A 27,677-nucleotide genomic window follows, 5' to 3' on the forward strand; every position below is an offset into this window, starting at 1 on the left:
TCACCAGTTGTAGCTTGTACCTCTGTACCTCATCACCAGTTGTAGCTTGCACCTCTATACCTCGTCACCAGTTGTAGCTTGTACCTCTGTAACTCATCACCAGTTGTAGCTTGTACCTCTGCACCTCATCACCAGTTGTAGCTTGTACTCTGTACCTCGTCACCAGTTGTAGCTTGTACCTCTGTACCTCGTCACCAGTTGTAGCTTGTACCTCTGTAACTCATCACCAGTTGTAGCTTGTACCTCTGTACCTCATCACCAGTTGTAGCTTGTACTCTGTACCTCGTCACCAGTTGTAGCTTGTACCTCTGTACCTCGTCACCAGTTGTAGCTTGCACCTCTGTACCTCATCACCAGTTGTAGCTTGTACCTCTGTAACTCATCACCAGTTGTAGCTTGCACCTCTGTACCTCATCACCAGTTATAGCTTGTACCTCTGTACCTCATCACCAGTTGTAGCTTGCACCTCTGTAACTCATCACCAGTTGTAGCTTGCACCTCGGTACCTCATCACCAGTTATAGCTTGTACCTCTGTACCACATCACCAGTTGTAGCTTGCACCTCTGTACCTCGTCACCAGTTGTAGCTTGCACCTCTGTACCTCATCACCAGTTGTAGCTTGTACTCTGTTCCTCATCACCAGTTGTAGCTTGCACCTCTGTACCTCATCACCAGTTGTAGCTTGTACTCTGTTCCTCATCACCAGTTGTAGCTGGTACCTCTGTACCTCATCACCAGTTGTAGCTTGTACCTCTGTACCTCATCACCAGTTGTAGCTTGTACCTCATCACCAGTTGTAGCTTGCACCTCTGTACCTCATCACCAGTTGTAGCTTGTACTCTGTACCTCGTCACCAGTTGTAGCTTGCACCTCTGTACCTCATCACCAGTTGTAGCTTGTACCTCTGTACCTCATCACCAGTTGTAGCTGGTACCTCTGTACCTCATCACCAGTTGTAGCTTGTACCTCTGTACCTCATCACCAGTTGTAGCTTGTACCTCTGTACCTCATCACCAGTTGTAGCTTGCACCTCGGTACCTCATCACCAGTTGTAGCTTGTACCTCTGTACCTCATCACCAGTTGTAGCTTGTACCTCATCACCAGTTGTAGCTGCACTACAGTTCTGAAGTCCTTACTGATTGAATCTACTTACTTACAACCAGTTTGAATTTTAATTATCTTTTCAGCAAATGATTTGTGGCAAACATGTTTAAATGAAATCAAAATCTGCAACAAACAAAATTTTGACAGGTTTGTTAGCTTTTAATTTAAAAGCTTTTACATGCTGAGATGAACGGTCCATCTTCAGCTACCACTAGAACCAGTTCTTTCTCTGGGAGGAAAATGCACACAAGGGAATATTTACCTACTTAGGACCACATTCATTGATTCATATATACATATATCTTAATTAGCCTGGTAAATATTTAGCCAGGGCTGCTTATATCAAACAGAGATGATGACATTATCATATGTTCATTTGTCCTCTGTCTATAGGTATTTACTTACGTCGATAGTTCTACATCAGCATGAGAGTAAAGCATGCTTGTTTCTCTGGAGCAGCTCATGACTGCATCTGTGCATCGGTAGAGATGAAGACAAAGTATTTGTCTGATTTCATCATTTGTTGCTGTGTTATTACGGACATACGTTGGCATTATGTGGCTCCATGCTCATGGGTAGGCACATCAATATTCTTGAATGTTATTTTAGGCTGAGCAATCCCTTCTACTGGAAGAGGTCTCAAATATCAGATCAAATCATGAGGGTGTTGATGAGTGAGTGAGTGAGTATGATTTTACAACACTTTTAGCAAAATTCTAGCAATATCACAGTGGGGGACACCAGTAATGGGCTTCACACATTGTACCCATGTCGGGAATCGAACCCGGGTCTTCGGTGTGACAAGCGAAAGCTTTAACCACTAGGCTACCCCACCAGGTGTTGATCAGTGGCATGTTTGACATGATGTATGTAAACATAAAACGTCAACGACAGAGAACAACCATTGTCGATTATCTGCCAAATCTTATTTCATTGGGTGCAAAAAGAAAAATGGTGTTGAAAAATATATGAACGGATCACTGAAAATCAGTGACAACTCCAGGTCTTCACTCAAAGGGTAAACAAAGAATTTCTTAAAGTCCTATTGATCTCATCAAATGATAGAGTTTCTGTAATTTGATGTTGTTAACCACCACACTCTAGGGCTGTGACGAGTCCATATTTACTACCGGGGTACCCACCTCGCTATTACCCGACCCTACCTGGTAGGTCTCGAGAGATGGGTACAAAATGTCTGATTGGGAAATGTGTGACCGTATTTCCGGCAGAAAATTTATAGGTACACGTATTAAACGGTCTGGTTGTGCATACACTGAAGTTGACTGAACTTGACTGAAGTTTTTTCTTCATGCAAACCTATAAAGTCAGAAGGAATGTGTGCATAGTCAGAAAGAAATGTAAACCTTTGTCACAATGTAACCATGGAGTTCTAGATAATTTAAGCCATTTGACAATATAATCAAATGACTAACCACGGGTCAGGGTAGTCCTGTGGTCACTTGGGTTCTACTTAGTACCCTCGACACCAGTACCTGAGGTACTTGCCCAACCCTACGGCATTCAACAATATTCCAGATGTATGAAAGGGGTCTTTAAATAGTCAAGTCTGGACAATCATTGACATCATGAATATCGATCTATGCAATTGAGATACAACGACATGCATGTAGTCAGCAAGTCTGACCACCCGATCCCATTGGTCGCCTCTAACGACAAGCATGGGTTGCTGAAGACAAATTGTAACCCAGATCTATTGGAAACTCATTTTATGTCAATAGGTAGCTGTAGTGTCCCACTTGTGAGGCATACAGTATTTGACAACTTGAATGGTCTCAACTGAAGGTCAAGGAGTGCACATGTGAGGTGTACAGTATTTGACAAGTTGAATGGTCTTACCGAAGGTCAAGGAGTGCACATGTGAAGCATACAGTATTTGACAAGTTGAATGGTCTTACCGAAGGTCAAGGAGTGCACATGTGAAGCATACAGTATTTGACAAGTTGAATAGTCATACCGAAGGTCAAGGAGTGCACATGTGAAGCATACAGTATTTGACAAGTTGAATGGTCTTACCGAAGGTCAAGGAGTGCACATGTGAAGCATACAGTATTTGACAAGTTGAATGGTCTTACCGAAGGTCAAGGAGTGCACATGTGAAGCATACAGTATTTGACAAGTTGAATAGTCATACCGAAGGTCAAGGAGTGCACATGTGAAGCATACAGTATTTGACAAGTTGAATGGTCTTACCGAAGGTCAAGGAGTGCACATGTGAAGCATACAGTATTTGACAAGTTGAATGGTCTTACCGAAGGTCAAGGAGTGCACATGTGAAGCATACAGCATTTGACAAGTTGTATGGTCTTACTGAAGGTCAAGATGTGCACATGTGAAGCATACAGTATTTGTCAAGTTGAATGGTCTTACCGAAGGTCAAGATGTGCACATATGAGGTGTACAGTACTTGTCAAGTTGAATAGTCATACTGAAGGTCAAGGAGTGCACATGTGAAGCATACAGTATTTGACAAGTTGAATGGTCTTACCGAAGGTCAAGATGTGCACATGTGAGGTGTACAGTATTTGTCAAGTTGAATGGTCTGTCAGCTCGTTAACCCCCACACATGCACCTGTTCACACCTGCAACAAATTTATCATTACATTTCAACAAGTCATGAATATTTTATTTCCAGTGAAATTGTTTTGTGTGACACTTTTATGCGTCCAGTGCATTCCACGGGACTCTGAATAGTCATGTGAAGTGTAAACAACTAGTTACAGTTAATGCCTCCTGTCTAATAAGCAAGGGATGTTCATGAAAATTGAATTTATTCATGGGTAAAGCAATCTAATTTACTAATTGAAATGGAAGAAATTATGTACAATAGCTACTCACTAACATCAGGCATATTGTATCATTTCCAGCTAAAAGAGACAATCATTTCTCTATTTGATTATGAAGAGAGTTGTCATGAAATATGTATCTTTATACAGGCATAGGGCATGACACCACATATTGTTCTGACTTATGTGTGAAGTATAGGGCAGTGGATTAATGATGACACAAATTTGCATGGAAATACCGCAGGTAGTGGGCTGATGTGAACACATGATATACCTGTTGTATCTTGAAGCCTAAGAGATTCTCATTGATATTGTGATATACTGAGTAATAGTTGCCAATCATTTACAGTGCAGTTATACATTACTATGGGCAGCCGTTCGGTAAAACAAAACAAAGTTGAAACAAGGGGACAAAAGTATGCAATAATAGTCAAATGTTACGATAAGAGTATTAAATGTTACTAATAAAGGTCAAATTATAAAAGGAACAGACACCTGTAAAAAAATACAAAGTTGAAATAAAGGGACAAAAGTGTGCAATAATAGTCAAATGTTATGATTAAAGTATCAAATGTAACTAATAAAGGTAAAATTACAAAACAAAAAGTAAAAAGATACAAAGTTGAGATAAAGGACAAAAGTATGCAATAATAGTCAAATGTTACGATTAAAGTACTAAATGTTACTAATAAAGGTCAAATTACCAAACAAACAGACACCTGTAAAAAAATACAAAGTTGAAATAAAGGTCAAAAGTATGCAATACCGGGTATAATAGTCAAATTTTACAAAAAGATGTCATATGAAAAGAAAGGACAATGTGTACTTAAGAATGTCAGTGCACACGGAAGGACACTCAACTGCTAAAGAATGTCCTTTCGCAGTTTAGTGTCCTTTCGTTCAAACTGACATTTTTTATTACACATTGTCCTTTCTTTGCACACTGATCTATTAACCAGATAATAATGGTGTTAGTGCTTTTGGGATGCTTCAACAGATGGACAAGTATCCATTTATTATAATTATGATTATAGATGTGCTTCAGGTAAATGGGTCAAGTTTGTGTTCATGCAAGTGAGTGAGTGAGTTGGGTTTAACGCCGCTTTTAACAGTATTCCAGTTATATCACAGTATGTGAGCTTAATGTGGGAGGAAAGCCCGACGTGATACAGGTCTCAGACGTTTACCACTTCGGTGAAACCCACGAGCACGGGTATGGTGCTGACAAACCTAGAAACATAATCGGTTGCTAACCCACAATTATAGGTTTTCTGGCGTGCCCAAGGGACACAACTCTGCACAGCGAATCACGGCGCCTCAGACGACTGGGCCACCCATGCCCCCGTTTATGCAAGTGAGTTGCATCTAGCACTTTGCCTAGGGGGTAGCCGAAACTGATGCATGATTTAGACATTTACCACATCGGTGAGACAAATACATATTGGTATGGTACTGACAAACCAAGGGTCCTAATCGGGTCAATTCCGGGTTCTAACCCATGCCCATTATCTGGGGTCGTGGCATGGTGAAAGAAAGTGCACAGTGAAGCCCCTTGGAAAACTGGGTCACACATTAATTTCATTTCCTTGAAAATGTGATCCTATTTTTTATGACGTATGAAATTAAATTAAAGACACATCTTTTTGAAACCATACTTAATAATTTCATATGGTATTCATACAACTATTAATTTAGCACAAGTATACATAATGTACAGTAGGAGGTTTGCTTTAATAAATAATCTGTGCTCATATTTTATTATCTTAATAATATTCATATTCATATTTGTAAAATATTTCTGATCTAGTGGTCTAGTGGTAGAGCATCTGCCCGGAGAGCCGAAGCTCTGGTTTTTAAACCCCTGTCACGTCATATCAAAAGATGTTAAAAGATGTCAATAAAAGATGGTACTTGTTGTTACCTTGCTGGCACTTGGTCGGCTCGGAGTCAGTATACTGTGTTTGAGTGGGGTAGTCATGTTAAACTCCGGTATGGTATACGCATGCACGCACGCACGCACGCACGTCGCTACATAAGTGCAATAATCTTGAACACGAGGTTAAACTCCATTTCACCTCACCATGGTATTAACAAGCTAATCACGTTATCCCCAGTGCAGCAGATAGAACAAATATTTGCAGTCCCCTACCCCCATCAAGCGGTACGTGAAACTCTGAAAGTGAAATCGTAACTATATTCTAGACAGCCTCATGGAAGTAATCATATTATGGATGTATTACGAAACTACGGCTGACTTGATGAACTTGTTGACAACGGATGACCTATAATAGCATCATCTGATAACCCGTAACATCATCGCATGATAACCTGGTTAGTGGCATGTTGAGTTATTCAATGTGGCGGTGAAGAGTTCATATTCAGGAGAGGATGAAGAATGACGACTTTAATGAGAACAACAGGACAACAACCGAAACAACAAAAAACCTGCACAACATAGCCATGCATTCTGTATGGTTATTTAAGTAAAAGCTGAAAATGCATCAGGAGCATTGCAGTGTGGAATACTATTCGTGTGACAACATCTCAGAGCAATCGATCACATTCAGTCCCCCAACTGGACACTTGGTCTATCACTTGTTCATTTCAGTAATACAGGTGTCCTTAATGCACTCAGTGTTGTTTACAAGACAACATCCAAATACTAATATTGTCTATAACAGGGAATGCTCGACTTACTAAAAGAAATCCACACTGTCGTGTATTGCTTGGGGAAATCCAAATGCTCCTGCTTTAGCGGTAATCCCCGTCATCAGCAGCCGTGATATGACACAACACAAACACACACCCAAAGTTCGCAGAACCTTTATATCAATCCATTTTCAGCATCGGCTGGGTCTGGATTTCTTTCCAATGCTAACTTTACTGGGTGCAACTTTTGTTTCAAGTGAATGACATTGCCGTAGCCGCCATTTTCTACCATTTGTAAAACCAAGGCAAGTCGACCAAGGGAAGTCACTTCAAATGGAATGTTTGGGACGGGTGACGTCACGACTCTTCGCGTTGATATAGTTCACTTTAAATTAAAGTTTAATGTTTAATGGATTGTTTTGTTATGATTTATGTTTCTGTCAATATAATGATTGTAGTTGTATTTGTTGACGTTCATCAGCTGATGAAGACAGTGCCTCACGTGAGCAAATGTACCGTGAAACGCTTCGCAACAAATACAACTTCAATCCTTAAATGATGAGATCCATGTACCAATGGCAACATCCTAAAACTAATGACAATATCCATATGCTAATGACAACATCCATATACTCATGACAACACCCATATACTTATGACACCCATATACTATATAAGGACAACATGCATATACTAATGACAACACCTTATATGCTAATGACAACACCCATATACTAATGACAACATCCATCCATTAAAGACAACATCAATATGCTAATGACAACATCCATCCATTAATGGCACTATCCATATACTAATGACAACACCCATATACTAATGACAACACCCATATACTAATGACAACACCCATATACTAATGACAACATCCATATACTAATGACAACACCCATATACCAATGACAACATCCATATACTAATGACAACACCCATATACTAATGACAACACCCATATACTAATGACAACACCCATATGCTAATGACAACACCCATATACTAATGACAACATATATACACTTAAGACAACATCAATATGCTAATGACAACATCCATCCATTAATGGCAACATCCATATACTAATGACAACATCCATATACTAATGACAACACCCATATACTAATGACAACACCCATATACTAATGACAACACCCATACACTAATGACAACATCCATATACTAATGACAACACCCATACACTAATGACAACACCCATACACTAATGACAACACCCATATACTAATGACAACATCCATACACTAATGACAACACACATACACTAATGACAACACCCATATACTAATGACAACATCCATACACTAATGTCAACATCCATATACTAATGACAACACCCATACACTAATGACAACACCCATACACTAATGACAACATCCATATACTAATGACAACACCCATATACTAATGACAACACCCATATACTAATGACAACACCCATATACTAATGACAACACCCATATACTAATGACAACATCCATACACTAATGACAACATCCATATACTAATGACAACACCCATACACTAATGACAACACCCATAGACTAATGACAACACCCATAGACTAATGACAACACCCATATACTAATGACAACACCCATATACTAATGACAACATCCATACACTAATGACAACACCCATATACTAATGACAACATCCATACATTAATGACAACACCCATATACTAATGACAACATCCATATACTAATGACAACACCCATATACTAATGACAACACCCATATACTAATGACAACATCCATATACTAATGACAACACCCATATACTAATGACAACATCCATATACTAATGACAACATCCATATACTAATGACAACACCCATATACTAATGACAACACCCATATACTAATGACAACATCCATACATTAATGACAACATCCATACACTAATGACAACACCCATATACTATATAAGGACAACATCCATACACTAATGACAACACCCATATACTAATGACAACATCCATACACTAATGACAACATCCATATACTAATGACAACATCCATATACTAATGACAACACCCATATACTAATGACAACACCCATATACTAATGACAACACCCATATACTAATGACAACATCCATATACTAATGACAACACCCATATACTAATGACAACACCCATATACTAATGACAACATCCATACATTAATGACAACATCCATACACTAATGACAACACCCATATACTATATAAGGACAACATCCATACACTAATGACAACATCCATACACTAATGACAACACCCATATACTAATGACAACACCCATATACTATATAAGGACAACATCCATACATTAATGACAACATCCATATACTAATGACAACATCCATATACTAATGACAACACCCATATACTAATGACAACACCCATATACTAATGACAACATCCATATACTAATGACAACACCCATATACTAATGACAACATCCATATACTAATGACAACACCAATATACTAATGACAACATCCATATACTAATGACAACACCCATATACTAATGACAACACCCATATACTAATGACAACACCCATATACTAATGACAACATCCATACATATTTAATATTAAGAAAGGAATTCAAATCCACAGCGCTACTTAATTATTACCCCTGTCTGTATGTGGGCAGTTAGTTAGTCCTGCACCATGACCGTGGAATATATTTATTTTATGAAAAAATAATAATCTAGAAATGCATACAAAAGCAAGTCTAGCCAGCTCAAGCTAGCTCTATTCCATTCTGAAATCAGCATAGGGAATTTTTTTATTTTTAGAGTCAAGAAGGATATTGTGTAATATAAGATTTCAGAGACTAAATGTTAGTCTAATGGGCAGTATACAACCCATGCTGTCTTACAAGTCGAATTACCATCTCATCCTTCCAGGTACCCATTCATTGCCGGACGAATAGAGACATATTTCAAACAAAGTCACTTGCTTCAGGAGACACCACAGTGTAACATATGTTTCAGTGTGGGGCATGACTGAACCGCTAGAAACTCTCAGGAGTCAAACTTGCCAATCTCAGTCACCCATTCACCTACTCTACGTACATGTCTCACACATCATCACTACAAAAACCAAGGTTAACACAGTGTTAAGAAACATACATGCGAGTTAAATTGACCTGAGAAAGTATGGTTTTGCTGTAAATGCATGTTTGACAGGATGCCCTTTTGATGATTTCCATCTTTAATATGAATTTAGTTTTACATCTTTTAGTTTTTTCTTTTCAGTTTCGACAGATATGCTTTTTCACTAAAATCATCCAAAGATGTGAAACATTCATTACTGCAAACACTGTGTCATACCCAACCAAGACATACCTTATCAAGGTTTTGTATCATGATAACTGACACTAATTGTATTTCCCTACAACTGTTTCTCATCCTGAATGCTTCAGAAGACTTCCACCAGCTGAGTGACTCATTGGTGCTACTATCTTGGCAACTAACCCTATTGGCCATCAGCTTAGATAGGCTATCAGATTGTTTTAGATAAATTGCAGTTATCACACCAGAGATAAAAAAGAAACAAATTCAGCCCTGTTTATCATAATTTGTGTTTGTTTATGTCAAATTAAAGATATGATATCTATGCTCGGCTATCAGGTGTCCATAACAGCTGGACTAAACTGGGAGATGCTGCTTACTAAGAGTGTTGGTGGTTGTCCCAGGGATGCAAACAGTTCCACATGGACGTTGCACTTAGTCTATGAAAACATTTCTTTAAAATAATTGTAATTTGTTTCTTCAAATTAACTTTTCCTCTTCTGCTGTTAGGAAACTAGACTTGGTTTAGTTTGATATAGACTTGCCTAGGCTTTTAGTAAAAAAATCTTAGTTGGCTAGCACTATAAATTGGCATCAGCCAGGACTAGTTCAAGCAGCCACACACACACACACACACACACACACACACACACACACACACACACACACACACACACACACACATGCACTATATAAGTGCAATAATCTTGGATGCGACGTTAAACCCAATTTCACCTCATGTTATAGATCTGGCATCATTTTTCAGGCAAGAATGCTCTAAATTTGGTGAGGAATCATCTATGTTTTGTGATAACTTCATTTTTGACACTTTTTTCCTTATGTACTACTCAAAAGAAATTCAGGAACAACCAATTTTTTCTTATGACTTTAGTTAACCTGTCATGGGATGTCAGATTAACTATAGTTGTATGAAAATATCGGGTGTTCTTTAACTTCTTTTGAGCAGTATTAATGCGGGAGGAGTACTAGGGTAGCACAGTGGGCAGTTGTTGTTCATGAGTTCAGTGCTACAGGGCCTGTCACCTTGGGTTTATGATTGCTGCAAAATGAGTTTTAATGGTCATATCTTTATGCAGTCTTGAAATATTATGGATTATCATGGATATTATGGATGACACCAACCTACGATCACAACTCCTAAAAATATTTAGCGCAATGATTGGTGAGTCCCTGTCAAGTAAAAAACGATACAAGTCGGTCCTGATGTCCAAGTGCTTGATGTCACATCACTTGCTTGTCACCTGCTGGTCACCTGCTAGTCACCTGTCACTTGCTGGTCACCTGCTTGTCACTTGTTTGTCACTTGCTGATCACTTGCTTGTCACCTGCTGGTCACCTGCTTGTCACTTGTTTGTCACTTGCTGGTCACCTGCTTGTCACTTGTTTGTCACTTGCTGATCACTTGCTTGTCACTTGCTGGTCACCTGCTTGTCACTTGTTTGTCACTTGCTGATCACTTGCTTGTCACTTGCTGGTCACCAGCTTGTCACTTGCTGGTCACCAGCTTGTCACTTGCTGGTCACTTGCTGATCACTTGCTTGTCACCTGCTGGTCACCTGCTTGTCACTTGTTTGTCACTTGCTGGTCACCTGTTGGTCACTTGCTTGTCACTTGTTAGTCATAGACATGTCTTTGTAACTTGCTGTGATAATTTGTAACTTGTGTCAAATGGGCTTGTCCACCCCGTAACTGAATCACATTTAACGAAATTTGTAGAAAAATGATGTCCATAATTAAAGCATTAATAAATTTCCTTTTAGATTTTCATCCAAATTAAAAAACAATATAAGGTGCGAGGTCTTTTAAAAGAAAGTTTTCAAGGTATCTGTACATAACAGTGGATGGATGTCCCAGAGCCGTACCTAAGGGAAATTAAAATGTAAGCAATGAAATTGCAGTACTTATTTTTCTTAAACACTCATAACACAAGCAGGCCAGTGCAACATATCTAAAACAGAGGGAAACAGAGATATCACGAAATATCTTCTCAACGTTTTGTACATAACACATTTTAAGTATAAAGTTTGATTATTGTGATCAAACCCAGATATCCTCATTAAATATAGATGCAAGAGAATAACCACTCTAGATTATCCACCGAAACAGGTTCCATATGGCGTAAAGGAAGAAAATAGCTGTAAAACATTTGAAAATGAGTTGTGACACCAGGTGTTCGCGTAAGGGGAAAGCAAATGTAACAAGCAAACAACTATCTCGTCAACAATTTTGACACTGGTAGGCGGGTCGACCTGAAAATTAACAAAAGACCAATGTACCTATAACAAATGCCTGAAAGAAGAACACACTGAAGTACCGGTACATTTTTGAAAAAAATCTATGACAATCTAATAATTCTTTTGCAAAGGTCATCAAAACACGGATTATGATACAACTGCAGCTAGGTTATGGAGCAACAGATGGCAGCAACCTCATCCAGTTATCTGGACGTTAGCGATTGTCTCACTTGAGCTTGTACTTTTGTGTTTGTTGATGGCTACTGCTGTCTGCTCCTAGAGACTTGTTTCTGGGAAACTATCAACACTGCATCTTCAGACTGTCTGCACTGCTCTCGGAAGTAGAGTTTTTTTCAGTCAAAAAGATGAAGATAACAGACTTGGTTTATGAAATCAGCTTTTATTTGGATGATGTGATTATTGAAATAGGATTGCAGTAAATCACTTTGTACCCAGAGAACCATTATTTTGGTTATTAGAAACATCTTTTTACAAAAAACATCATTAACTAAATGGCTTAATAATATTTTTACATGATCATGTGTTTTGTTAATTTGGGCACACTGAAGCATGACGTTGATTAGGAAGAGGAAGTGATCAGCTGCTGGGTAATTCCACATGACATGAAACATTCATGGATAAGCTCATCCTTATTGTTTATAACTACATAATAGATGGTGAGTTGCATGTGATAAGATGGTGATTTGCATGTGATAAGATGGTGGGTTACATGTGATTAGATGGTGAGTTGCATGTGATTAGATGATGAGTTGCATGTGATTGGATGGTGAGTTGCATGTGATAAGATGGTGAGTTGCATGTGAGATGGTGAGTTGAATGTGATTAGATGTGAGTTGCATGTGATTAGATGGTGAGTTGCATGTGATTAGATGGTGAGTTGCATGTGATAAGATGTGAGTTGCATGTGATAAGATGGTGAGTTACATGTGATTAGATGGTGAGTTACATGTGATTAGATGGTGAGTTGCATGTGATTAGATGATGAGTTGCATGTGATTGGATGGTGAGTTGCATGTGATTAGATGTGAGTTGCATGTGATTAGATGTGAGTTGCATGTGATAAGATGGTGGGTTGCATGTGATTAGATGGTGAGTTGCATGTGATAAGATGGTGAGTTGAATGTGATTAGATGGTGAGTTGCATGTGATTAGATGTGAGTTGCATGTGATAAGATGGTGGGTTGCATGTGATTAGATGGTGAGTTGCATGTGATTAGATGGTGAGTTGCATGTGATTAGATGTGAGTTGCATGTGATTAGATGGTGAGTTGCATGTGATTGGATGGTGAGTTGCATGTGATTAGATGGTGAGTTGCATGTGATTAGATGGTGCGTTGCATGCGACAAGTTGGTGCGTTGCATGTGACAAGTTGGTGAGTTGCATATGATTAGATGGTGAGTTGCATGTGATAAGATGGTGAGTTGCATATGATTAGATGGAGAGTTGCATGTGATTAGATGGAGAGTTGCATGTGATTAGATGTGAGTTGCATGTGATTAGATGTGAATTGCATGTGATTAAGCAACATTGTCTTACTATACAACTTAAAACAATTAAACCTCGGTGATTCTTTTCGTTGTAGATGGGGACAGTTTTGTCTTTGAATGCACTTTTATCACTTGTTACACTGAGTCACTTCAGTATATAGCCCATAACATGCTTCATTTACTCTCAGCCTAATCAGGTACTTAGACCCTTGATTAGATTACCATTCTGGCCAAATTCCACCCAGGATTCTTGCAGCTGCAGTTTCAGATAGTTAGAAGACTTAAGCTTAAATTTGCAAGAATCATCTTCAATTTTAACCCATCCTCCCTGTATCAGTTTTATAGCAGGTCTGGCTCAACCGGCTTCCCAAACTATACTGATCGTATTGCCCTGTTAACCCTTTAAATAGTATGTTCAAATCAATCTCAGTACTACTGGAGAATAAACTCTCAAATCTGAGTCAAAAATTATTTTTTTCAAATTCTTACAAAGACTGGTAGTAATGAATATAACTTTTTACAGTTTTCTTTTATTGGACCATTGTGAACAAAATAAGATGCTGTGTGGTGCAGGCATTAGCTTGGCCATCTGTTAAACTCTTTACAGGGTTGTAGGAGAGTGTGGGAGTCTGGGCAGTGTCTCCATTGGCAACAGCTGGCAATGGAGCCTTTGTTTTCCCCAGTCAAAACATTCCCAGTCATATTTACCAGGCCACTGCATCTAATTTCCTTCATTTTCAAAGGATGTTTTTAATAAAAAATGTTCTATTGATCAAGTGATTGTAAAGCAGGCCAATATGTTACAATTAGGCGGCGTATCAGGTGCACCATGGAGGTGATACACAATCCTGCACACAACTTGGTGTGGGAACTCTGTGTCTGGGGCAGGATGATCTCACCCAATCAAGTCGAGGAATTTTTATTCTTAAACAACAGTTTGTCAAGCCTAAATTTGAGACTAGATATTTGAAGCCTAACATGATTGTTTTGAAATACTTTTAGTCTGTTACATAGTATGATAGATGAAGGACCAGTGAAGATCCGGGGTAGAAGAGGTCTTCAGCAACCCATGCTTGCTGTAACAGGAGACTATGCTTGTGGTTAGAAGCGACTAATAGGATCAGGTGGTCAGGCTTGCTGACTTGGTTGATGCATGTCATCTTATCCAAATTGTGTAGATCAATGCTCATGATATCAATCAATGGATTGTCTGGTCCAGACTCGATTATTTACAGACCGCCGTCATAAAGTTGGAATATTGTTGAGTGCAGCGTTAAACAACAAACATAAAGGTGAGGTGGTGGTGTGATGTGGTGGTGGTGTGATTTGGTGGTGGTGGAGGTGTGATGTGGTGGTGGTGTGATTTGGTGGTGGTGGAGGTGTGATGTGGTGGAGGTGTGATTTGGTGGTGGTGGAGGTGTGATGTGGTGGTGGTGTGATGTGGTGGTGGTGTGATGTGGTGGAGGTGTGATTTGGTGGTGGTGTGATGTGGTGGTGGTGGTGTGATGAGGTGGTGGTGGTGTGATGTGGTGGTGGTGTGATGAGGTGGTGGTGTGATGTGGTGGTGTGATGTGGTGGTGGTGGTGTGATGATGTGGTGGTGGTGTGATGAGGTGGTGGTGTGATGTGGTGGTGGTGTGATGTGGTGGTGGTGGTGGTGGTGGTGTGATGTGGTGGTGGTGGTGGTGGTGTGATGAGGTGGTGGTGGTGGTGTGATGTGGTGGTGGTGATGTGATGTGGTGGTGGTGGTGGTGTGATGTGGTGGTAGTGATGTGATGAGGTGGTGGTGGTGTGATGTGGTGGTGGTGGTGTGATGTGGTGGTTGTGATGTGATGAGGTGGTGGTGGTGTGATGTGGTGGTGGTGTGATGTGGTGGTGGTGTGATGTGGCGGTGTGATGTGGTGGTGATGTGATGTGGTGGTGTGATGTGGTGGTGTGATGTGGTGGTGGTGTGATGTGGTGGTGGTGTGATGTGGTGGTGATGTGATGTGGTGGTGTGATGTGGTGGTGTGATGTGGTGGTGTGATGTGGTGGTGGTGGTGTGATGTGGTGGTGGTGTGATGTGGTCGTGGTGGTGGTGGTGGTGTGATGTGGTGGTGGTGATGTGATGTGGTGGTGGTGGTGGTGTGATGTGGTGGTGGTGATGTGATGAGGTGGTGGTGGTGTGATGTGGTGGTGGTGGTGTGATGTGGTGGTTGTGATGTGATGAGGTGGTGGTGGTGTGATGTGGTGGTGGTGTGATGTGGTGTGATGTGGCGGTGTGATGTGGTGGTGATGTGATGTGGTGGTGGTGTGATGAGGTGGTGGTGGTGTGATGTGGTGGTGGTGGTGGTGTGATGTGGTGGTGGTGGTAGTGTGATGTGGTGGTGGTGTGATGTGGTGGTGGTGTGATGAGGTGGTGGTGTGATGAGGTGGTGGTGGTGTGATATGGTGGTGGTGGTGTGATGTGGTGGTGGTGTTGTGATGAGGTTGTGGTGGTGTGATGTGGTGGTGGTGGTGTGATGTGGTGGTGGTGGTGTGATGTGGTGGTGGTGGTGTGATGTGGTGGTGGTGATGTGATGAGGTGGTGGTGATGTGATGTGGTGGTGTGATGTGGTGGTGTGATGTGGTGGTGTGATGTGGTGGTGGTGGTGTGATGTGGTGGTGGTGGTGTGATGTGGTGGTGGTGATGTGATGAGGTTGTGGTGGTGTGATGTGGTGGTGGTGATGTGATGTGGTGGTGGTGGTGTGATGTGGTGGTGGTGGTGTGATGTGGTGGTGGTGATGTGATGAGGTGGTGGTGATGTGATGAGGTGGTGGTGGTGTGATGTGGTGGTGGTGGTGTGATGTGGTGGTGGTGTGATGTGGTGGTGGTGGTGTGATGTGGTGGTGGTGATGTGATGAGGTGGTGTGATGTGGTGGTGTGATGTGGTGGTGGTGGTGTGATGTGGTGGTGGTGTGACGAGGTGGTGGTGGTGTGATGTGATGTGGTGGTGTGATGTGGTGGTGTGATGTGGTGGTGTGATGTGGTGGTGGTGGTGTGATGTGGTGGTGGTGGTGTGATGTGGTGGTGGTGATGTGATGAGGTTGTGGTGGTGTGATGTGGTGGTGGTGATGTGATGTGGTGGTGTGATGTGGTGGTGTGATGTGGTGGTGTGATGTGGTGGTGTGATGTGGTGGTGTGATGTGGTGGTGTGATGTGGTGGTGGTGGTGTGATGAGGTTGTGGTGGTGTGATGTGGTGGTGGTGGTGTGATGTGGTGGTGGTGTGACGAGGTGGTGGTGGTGTGATGTGATGTGGTGGTGTGATGTGGTGGTGTGATGTGGTGGTGTGATGTGGTGGTGGTGGTGTGATGTGGTGGTGGTGGTGTGATGTGGTGGTGGTGATGTGATGAGGTTGTGGTGGTGTGATGTGGTGGTGGTGGTGTGATGTGGTGGTGGTGTGACGAGGTGGTGGTGGTGTGATGTGATGTGGTGGTGTGATGTGGTGGTGTGATGTGGTGGTGTGATGTGGTGGTGGTGGTGTGATGTGGTGGTGGTGGTGTGATGTGGTGGTGGTGATGTGATGAGGTTGTGGTGGTGTGATGTGGTGGTGGTGATGTGATGTGGTGGTGTGATGTGGTGGTGGTGGTGTGATGTGGTGGTGGTGTGATGTGGTGGTGGTGGTGTGATGTGGTGGTGGTGTGATGTGGTGGTGGTGGTGTGATGTGGTGGTGGTGTGACGAGGTGGTGGTGGTGTGATGAGGTGGTGGTGTGATGTGGTCGTGATGTGATGTGGTGGTGGTGTGACGAGGTGGTGGTGGTGTGATGTGGTGGTGGTGTGACGAGGTGGTGGTGATGTGATGAGGTGGTGGTGTGATGTGGTCGTGATGTGATGTGGTGGTGGTGTGACGAGATGGTGGTGGTGTGATGTGGTGGTGGTGGTGTGATGTGGTGGTGGTGGTGTGATGTGGTGGTGGTGTGATGTGGTGGTGGTGGTGGTGATGTGATGTGGTGGTGGTGGTGGTGGTGGTGCCGATGTGATGAGGTGGTGGTGGTGTGATGTGGTGGTGATGTGATGTGGTGGTGGTGTGATGTGGTGGTGGTGATGTGATGTGGTGGTGGTGTGATGTGGTAGTGGTGATGTGATGAGGTGGTGGTGGTGTGATGTGGTGGTGGTGTGATGTGGTGGTGGTGGTGTGATGTGGTGTGATGTGGTGGTGATGTGATGTGGTGGTGGTGTGATGAGGTGGTGGTGGTGTGATGTGGTGGTGGTGGTGTGATGTGGTGGTGGTGGTGGTGTGATGTGGTGGTGGTGGTGTGATGTGGTGGTGGTGATGTGATGAGGTGGTGGTGGTGTGATGTGGTGGTGGTGGTGTGATGTGGTGATGGTGATGTGATGAGGTAGTGGTGTGATGTGGTCGTGATGTGATGTGGTGGTGGTGTGATGAGGTGGTGGTGTGATGTGGTGGTGGTGGTGTGATGTGTGGGTGGTGTGATGTGGTGGTGATGTGATGTGGTGGTGGTGTGATGTGGTGGTGATGTGATGTGGTGGTGGTGTGATGTGGTGGTGGTGTTATGTGGTGGTGGTGGTGTGATGTGGTGGTGGTGGTGTGATGTGGTGGTGGTGATGTGATGAGGTGGTGGTGGTGTGATGTGGTGGTCGTGTGATGTGGTGGTGGTGTGATGTGGTGGTGGTGGTGTGATGTGGTGGTGGTGTGATGTGGTGGTGGTGGTGTTATGAGGTGGTGGTGTGATGAGGTGGTGAAGGTGGTGGTGTGATGAGGTGGTTGTGGTGGTGTGGTGAGATGGTAGTGGTGGTGGTGTGATGAGGTGGTAGTGGTGGTGGTGTGATGAGGTGGTGAAGGTGGTGTTATGAGGTGGTTGTGTGATGAGGTGGTGGTGGTGGTGGTGTGATGAGGTGGTGGTGTGATGAGGTGGTGGAGCTGGTGGTGTGATGAGGTGGTGGTGGTGGTGCTGTGATGAGGTGGTGAAGGTGGTGGTGTGATGAGGTGGTGTGAAATGGTGGTGGGTTATTGCATATTGCCAGGTGTTTATGAATGTGCGAGGCCCGCTTTAGCTTGACAAGGGAGATGAGATGAACTGGAGGATGGTTTGAAAAAGTTGACCTCAGTCCAAGGGAGATTAGATCACATTGTTTTAGGATGGACATAATAACTTCGTACCAGATCAGTTGTCAATAATCACAAAGCTAATTCTTAACAAAACTAGAATCTAAACATATAATAAACAATACAAAATACAGAAACTCTTCTCCAACCCCTGCAGATATCAGATAACAGCCCTGTACAGCTGGATTCCCTGGGGAAATGTCCCATGCTTTCTCTCAGGCCACAGAAGCGTCGCTGTTCTCTCGCCAGACAGTCTGCAAGCTATTTAACACAGACGTAAGAAAAAGTAGAAGTAATTGACCGAAAATGGATTTAATAAGGAATAAGTGAAGTGGCGTTCATGTTGTCTGACGATTAGTATGATAGCCATATATACGCCTTCTCCACCAATACATACCATTGTCTGTAGACAATTACATACAGACACCCCTTGTAGCCTTGCTCCAAGGCTGTACTGAAAGAAATGTCCATGGATGTGTAGTAATTCTATCCTCCAAATAGGCAAGTCTAGATATGTGAACACTGCTCCAGGCACTTATAGGGACAACTTATTTTTTACAAAATCTAGAAATTATGATTTAAACTAATAATTAATGCCTAATAGACTTGTGCAAGTCTACCGTTATTGTTTCCTCATTGTTAATGACATACACAGCATCTGGCCAAGTTGGTAAACAGGTCCCCGGCATTTCTTACCACCACATGGGGGATTAGCTCACATACACACAGAGTGGGACAGCAGCTCCTTGTGACAATCAGCCTACTCGCTGGGAGTCAACATTTCTAGTTTTCATATTAAATAAAATGCTTATTTTCTTATATTTTATTATATATCCGAGCTTATGGTAAAAAGTGTTAAATGTAAATGTCTTGAACTATCATTGACAGTTATTTCTATGTATTTTGGCATTTATTTCAAAAGCACTTGTACATTTGAAAATTATATTATGAAATGCAAATATGGCTATTTGATAAGATAAGATAAAATTTATTGCAGAAAGCATTCCATTACGTAACAGATGCAATCTTTTAAATGACAAAATATTATGATTCATACATATACTGACATACATGCATGAATACATGTAAACACACACACACACGCACGCACGCACGCATGCACACACACACACACAAATATAAAAAAAATATCAATAGTACATTTTTGAAGATATTATACATAATGTAGGTGTAGGTATCAAGAGATAGGTACAAATGTCCAATTGGGAATAGTTTGACTGTAGCCCTGGCAAAATGTATTGAGATACACATATAAAACGATCTGGTCATGCATACACTGAAGTTTACTGAAACTTTATCTATATTCAAGCATATGAAAGGAATGCGTTCATAGTCAGAAAGGAACTATCCGAGTTACCCGTCCCAGCCCTGTAGTGCATGTTATAAAGTAGATCAAACGTGTTTATATAAACAAACGCACACACACAAATATAAAAAAATATCAATAGTACATATTTGAAGATATTATACATAATATGTCACCGGTTGATTAAGATCAAGGGGTATTTATTGTTTGAAATAATAGATATGGAAACAAATGCAATTGATGTTGACGGCTTCAATATTTGAGAGAATGTAGTGAAATATTTTGTTTTCGTGATTGTGGATATTTACATTGTGTGTGGATAATTTTCCAAAGAGTATATTTCTGTCTTGAGTGTGTTTGGTACAGTGAAGTAGGTAGTGTTTTTCATCATCCATGGCTGAACATGTGGAGCATAGTCTCTGATGTAGTGGGGTTGGTGGATTTGTATGTTTACCAGGTTCTATATTTAATTATAGAAAAGTGCACTTGATATTTTCTTATTTTACAGTGACTGAGATAAGGTTCTAATTCTATTTCATTGATAACTATCCTTTATGTCCCAAGTTTCCTGTGCCTTTAGTTGCATTAGCATCTTTGAAGAGGGAGTCGAGTTTAGACTTTATTGTCTCATTGAATGATGGTGATAGGTAATCCGAAGTACTCATATTGTGTTTTTCTAAGAATGGATTGAGCTGGTATTGCTGAATACCTGAAAACTGAATCTATTTACAAGCAGGGAGCACCTTCATTGCTCTGTATGTCTGTATTGTATATATCCCCCACAATGCTTATATTTGTTCGTAGCACAAAAAGAGGAAAATTGTCTTCTACGCGACCCTCCCCTTGTCCACGCCCCTCCACTAAATTGTCTTCCACACGACACAACCTAAATATATATTTTTTTTCTACACAATCCTCCCCTAAATAGAAATTGTGTTCAACACGACCCTCCCCCTGTCCACAACTCTCCCCTAACTTGTGTTCTACACAAGCCTACCCTTAATACAAAATTTCTTCTATATGACCCTCCCCTAAATAAAAATTGCGTTCTACACAACCCTCCCCTTGTCCATGACCTCCCCTAAATTGTGTTCTACATGACCCTCCCCTTGTCCATGACTTCCCCTAAATTGCGTTCTACACGACCCTCCCCTTGTCCATGACCTCCCCTAAATTGTGTTCTGCATGACCCTCCCCTTGTCCATGACCTCCCCTAAATTGTGTTCTGCACGACCCTCCCCTTGTCCATGACCTCCCCTAAATTGTGTTCTACACGACCCTCCCCTTGTCCATGACCTCCCCTAAATTGTGTTCTGCATGACCCTCCCCTTGTCCATGACCTTCCTTAAATTGTGTTCTACACGACCCTCCCCTTGCCCATGACCTTCCCTAAATTGTGTTCTGCATGACCCTCCCCTTGTCCGTGACTTCCCCTAAATTGTGTTCTACATGACCCTCCCCTTGACCATGACTTCCCCTAAATTGTGTTCTACACAACCCTCCCCTTGTCCATGACCTCCCCTAAATTGTGTTCTGCACAACCCTCCCCTTGTCCATGACCTTCCCTAAATTGTGTTCTGCATGACCCTCCCCTTGTCCAAGACCTCCCCTAAATTGTGTTCTACACGACCCTACCCTTGTCCATGACCTTCCCTAAATTGTGTTCTACACCACCCTCCCCTTGTCCATGACCTCCCCTAAATTGTGTTTTGCATGACCCTCCCCTTGTCCATGACCTTCCCTAACTTGTGTTCTACACAACCCTCCCCTTGTCCATGACCTTCCCTAAATTGTGTTCTGCATGACCCTCCCCTTGTCCAAGACCTTCCCTAACTTGTGTTCTACACAACCCTCCCCTTGTCCATGACCTCCCCTAAATTGTGTTCTACATGACCCACCCCTTGTCCATGACCTCCCCTAAATTGTGTTCTACACCACCCTCCCCTTGTCCATGACCTCCCCTAAATTGTGTTCTACATGACCCTCCCCTTGTCCATGACCTCCCCTAAATTGTGTTTTGCATGACCCTCCCGTTGTCCAAGACCTCCCCTAAATTGTGTTCTACACGACCCTCCCCTTGTCCATGACCTCCCCTAAATTGTGTTCTACACGACCCTTCCCTTGTCCATGACCTCCCCTAAATTGTGTTCTACACGACCCTCCCCTTGTCCATGACCTTCCCTAAATTGTGTTCTACACGACCCTCCCCTTGTCCATGACCTCCCCTAAATTGTGTTCTACACGACCCTTCCCTTGTCCATGACCTCCCCTAAATTGTGTTCTACATGACCCTCCCCTTGTCCATGACCCTCCCCTAACTTGTGTTCTGCATGACCCTCCCCTTGTCCATGACTTCCCCTAAATTGTGTTCTATACGACCCTCCCCTTGTCCATGACCTTCCTTAAATTGTGTTCTGCATGACCCTCCCCTTGTCCATGACTTCCCCTAAATTGTGTTCTACATGACCCTCCCCTTGTCCATGACCTTCCCTTAATTGTGTTCTGCCCGACCCTCCCCTTGTCCATGACCTCCCCTAAATTGTGTTTTGCACGACCCTCCCCTTGTCCATGACCTCCCCTAAATTGTGTTCAACACGACCCTCCCCTTGTCCATGACCTCCCCTAAATTGTGTTCTGCATGAACCTCCTTAAATTGTGTAATTGCATTTATGACTGACCCTTTGAACCCAACCCACCCCAATCTGTCAAACACAGGTCCCTGATTTCTGTTGCCGAAGCTTCAAAACAGCCAGATAGCTGGAACAGACATTGTCACAACGCTATTTTTGTGTTATTGACGTGGGACAGGTTTGTGCAGGTTTGTTACAATTTATACCTGTGTGTTTTGTATCTACTGGCGTGTTATCACGATGTTTCTTCACTGCTGTGGAGACAGACAGCGTCAATGGAATCCCTTTATCACATTGCACAACAGCCTGTAAGGTGTCTCCTTATAAGGAGCCGATTCTCAGAAATTCAGAATCTTGTTTTTCCTGTGAACTAACTTTCCGTTTCATTTCTGTTTCGTGATAAGCAGTATCAAGTTTCACTGTGACCAGTCATTGTGAACAACAAGCTGTGAATGTTGTGCGTTACATGTCAATTGTTTCATTATTCCTGCCGATTGTCCTGAGATAAGAAACTTGCTGAAATGGCAGAAAATTGTTCATCCAGTATGTTCTATTGTCAAGTAAGCAGACTCCGCCATATTTAGTTCCTCTTTGTGGGGTGTTATTATCTGAATCTGTACATATAATAGCCTTGCTCCAAGGCTGGGCTGTAAGAAAAGTCCATGGATGTGTAGTAACCCGGTAATTCTAGCCTCCTAATAGGCAAGTCTAGATATGTGGACTCCAGTCTCTTATAGGGACAACTTGTTCTTATTATTAACATAATCTAGAAATAATGATTTAAACTAATAATTATTGCCTTAGAGACTTGTGCAAGTTTAAACATCGAAATGTGAGGTGTGTTATTATCCCAACTCATAAGGTGTTAAACCCAATTCACTCACTCACTCCATAAAACTACACAGTATATTACAACATTATACCTATGTCACTCACACTAACTTTTCAAAACTCACTCATTAAAACCTACCTTAAACCTCCATGGTTCAAAGCAGCATTTAAACCCACTCACTCACTCACTCACTCACTCACTCACTCACTCACTCACTCACTCTCACCAAATCCTAATTATTATTATTATAATTTGGCAATGTGATGCGTAATTTTTACCCTGGGATAGGGATGTGATCGTCCATAGAGTGCCCCAAGTCAGGTGCTGTCCTGTTCCCTGTATTTACCTGTCATTCTACTTGATAACAATCCCATAATGCAGTGCATACAGACACACAGAATAAGCGCAAGACACTGATGTATTTCGCCTTCAATAGAGTTTTACTATTTGTAAGGGGAAGAAATAACTTGTTTGCCTCCTCTGACCTGTCCTTGTAGACTGTCGTTATCTCACGTAGATTGTGTTAAATTAACTTGTTTGAAGGTAAACATGCGACAAGTAAGAACTGTTGTTTAAGGTGCAGTGTTGATTCGGCAAGGGTCAGCTCTGCTTGGTCTTAGTGCATAAGGGCTGGGACGAGTCCAAATTTACTACCCGGTTACCTAACCCCTTATTACCCTGCCCAACCTGGGTACCTAACCCCCTATTACCCTGCCCAATCTGGGTACCTAACCCCCTATTACCCTGCCCAACCTGGGTACCTAACCCCCTATTACCCTGCCCTACCTGGGTACCTAACCCCCTATTACCCTGCCCAACCTGGGTACCTAACCCCCTATTACCCTGCCCAACCTGGGTACCTAACCCCCTATTACCCTGCCCGACCTGGGTACCTAACCCCCTATTACCCTGCCCAATCTGGTAGCCTAACCCCCTATTACCCTGCCCAATCTGGTAGCCTAACCATCTATTACCCTGCCCAACCTGGTAGCCTAACCACCTAATACCCTGCCTAACCTGGGTACCTAACCCCCTATTACCCTGCCCAACCTGGGTACCTAACCCCCTATTACCCTGCCTAACCTGGGTACCTAACCCCCTATTACCCTGCCCAACCTGGGTACCTAACCCCCTATTACCCTGCCCAACCTAGGTACCTAACCCCCTATTACCCTGCCCAATCTGGTAGCCTAACCCCCTATTACCGTGCCCAATCTGGTAGCCTAACCCCCTATTACCCTGCCCAATCTGGGTACCTAAACCCCAATTACCCTGCCCAACCTGGGTACCCGCTGTAGGTATCGAGAGATAGGTACAAATGTCCAATTGGGAATAGTTTGACTGTAGCCCTGGCAAAATGTATTGAGATACACATATAAAACGATCTGGTCATGCATACACTGAAGTTTACTGAAGCTTTATCTTTATTCAAGCATATGAAAGGAATGCGTTCATAGTCAGAAAGAAACTATCCTAGTTACCCGTCCCAGCCCTGTAGTGCATGTTATATAGTAGATCAAACGTGTGTATATAAACACACACACACACACACACACATGGTTGCTGCACTCTGTGACCCCATGGCTCCCCATCAAGCATGGGTACATGGCATGGAGAAGATATTGATGTCAGCATCAGGCTATATTTTTTCCTTCACTTCTTATGTTACGCTTTGAGTGATTCTTAAGGACTGACATACACTGTTTGAAGATTTATGTTATGGTAGTGTTCGAACCATGATGGATGTCTGACGTTAGTTTTTTCAAAGCAGTGCTAAACAAAACACACCTACCCAAATCAAACCTGCACAATTCAGAGCAGCATTGAAACCCACTTGTGTTAGTGTTCGACCCAGGAAGCAGTGCTGGTTGTAGATGAGTGAATGGTCCCCAGGAAGCTGTGCTGGTTGTAGATGACTGAATGGTCCCCTTGAACGTGTGCTGTTTGTAGATGACTGAATGGTCCCCAGGAAGCTGTGCTGGTTGTAGATGACTGAATGGTCGCGAGGAATCTGTGGTGGTTGTAGATGACTGAATGGTCACGAGGAAGCTGTGCTGGTTGTAGATGACTGAATGGTCCCTAGGAAGCTGTGCTGGTTGTAGATGACTGAATGGTCCCCAGGAAGCTGTGCTGGTCGTAGATGACTGAATGGTCCCCAGGAAGCTGTGCTGGTTGTAGATGACTGAATGGTCCACAGGAAGTTGTGCTGGTTGTTGATGACTGAATGGTCCCCTTAAACGTGTGCTGGTTGTAGATGACTGAATGGTCCCGTTAAACGTGTGCTGGTTGTAGATGACTGAATGGTCCCCAGGAAGCTGTGCTGGTTGTAGATGACTGAATGGTCCCCAGGAAGCTGTGCTGGTTGTAGATGACTGAATGGTCCCCTGGAAGCTGTGCTGGTGGTAGATGACTGAATGGTCCCCTTGAACGTGTGCTGGTTGTAGATGACTGGATGGTCCCCAGGAAGCTGTGCTGGTTGTAGATGACTGAATGGTCCCATTTAACGTGTGCTGGTTGTAGATGACTGAATGGTCCCCAGGAAGCTGTGCTGATTGTAGATGACTGAATGGTCCCCAGGAAACTGTGCTGGTTATCGATGACTGAATGGTCCCCAGGAAGCTGTGCTGGTTGTAGATGACTGAATGGTCCCCTTGAACGTGTGCTGGTTGTAGATGACTGAATGGTCCCCAGGAAGCTGTGCTGGTCGTAGATGACTGAATGGTCCCGAGGAAGCTGTGCTGGTTGTAGATGACTGAATGGTCCCCAGGAAGCTGTGCTGGTTGTAGATGACTGAATGGTCCCCAGGAAGCTGTGCTGGTTGTAGATGACTAAATGGTCCCTAGGAAGCTGTGCTGGTTGTAGATGACTGAATGGTCTCAAGGAAGCTGTGCTGGTTGTAGATGACTGAATGGTCCCCAGGAAGCTGTGCTGGTTGTAGATGACTGAATGGTCCCCAGGAAGCTGTGCTGGTTGAAGATGACTGAATGGTCCCCAGGAAGCTGTGCTGGCTGTAGATGACTGAATGGTCCCCAGGAAGCTGTGCTGGTTGTAGATGACTGAATGGTCCCCAGGAAACTGTGCTGGTTATCGATGACTGAATGGTCCCCTTGAACGTGTGCTGGTTGTAGATGACTGAATGGTCCCCAGGAAGCTGTGCTGGTTGTAGATGACAGAATTGTCCCCAGGAAGCTGTGCTGGCTGTAGATGACTGAATGGTCCCCAGGAAACTATGCTGGTTATCGATGACTGAATGGTCCCCAGGAAGCTGTGCTGGTTGTAGATGACTGAATGGTCCCCTTGAACGTGTGCTGGTTGTAGATGACTGAATGGTCCCCAGGAAGCTGTGCTGGTCGTAGATGACTGAATGGTCCCGAGGAAGCTGTGCTGGTTGTAGATGACTGAATGGTCCCCAGGAAGCTGTGCTGGTTGTAGATGACTGAATGGTCCCCAGGAAGCTGTGCTGGTTGTAGATGACTAAATGGTCCCTAGGAAGCTGTGCTGGTTGTAGATGACTGAATGGTCTCAAGGAAGCTGTGCTGGTTGTAGATGACTGAATGGTCCCCAGGAAACTGTGCTGGTTATCGATGACTGAATGGTCCCCAGGAAGCTGTGCTGGTTGTAGATGACTAAATGGTCCCTAGGAAGCTGTGCTGGTTGTAGATGACTGAATGGTCTCAAGGAAGCTGTGATGACATGATGGCATGATAAATATAGTGAGATTCTAGTCCAAAAAATAAATAACTGCTGGAGGAACAGCAGTATTGACTGGGTCCGTACTGTTTGTTCACTGGCTATTCTGTAATTTGTGTTCTTCAACATTTTACACATTGGTACCGTGGCCTTTGTATTGTCACATATTTATACAGCCTCGATTATCCATTGTACTATGTCTAATTACTGTGTTATGATAAATACCATGGACCCAGTCACAACCACAGCTTTGTATTGAGTCCAGTTCCAGTGACACGCTGCCAGAAGTAACCACCCAGTCAGATAATGCTGCAGTTTTAGGACTGAAATCTGACTAGCGATATCACATGATTGAAACGAGTATCGATATCACATGACTGAAACCAGCAGTAATATCACATGACTGAAATCTGACTAGCGATATCACATGATTGAAACCAGCAGTGATATCACGTGACTGAAACCAG

General features: G+C 42.8%; 1 protein-coding gene across 1 annotated transcript; it reads right to left on the reverse strand.

Moving 5' to 3' along the window:
* Positions 1 to 542: 542 nt before the first annotated feature.
* On the reverse strand, positions 543 to 27,339 carry LOC125372992 (A-agglutinin anchorage subunit-like). The gene is made up of 4 exons (XM_048383772.1): positions 27,298 to 27,339; positions 26,388 to 27,127; positions 25,355 to 26,334; positions 543 to 754 (listed from the first exon to the last, which is right to left on the reverse strand). Exons 1-4 carry the CDS (start codon positions 27,337 to 27,339, stop codon positions 543 to 545), a joined length of 1,974 nt encoding a protein of 657 aa, XP_048239729.1.
* Positions 27,340 to 27,677: the final 338 nt, after the last annotated feature.

Source organism: Haliotis rufescens, unplaced genomic scaffold (genome assembly GCF_023055435.1).
Source record: "Haliotis rufescens isolate VD_foot unplaced genomic scaffold, xgHalRufe1.0.p SCAF_5, whole genome shotgun sequence".
Taxonomy (NCBI): domain Eukaryota; kingdom Metazoa; phylum Mollusca; class Gastropoda; order Lepetellida; family Haliotidae; genus Haliotis; species Haliotis rufescens.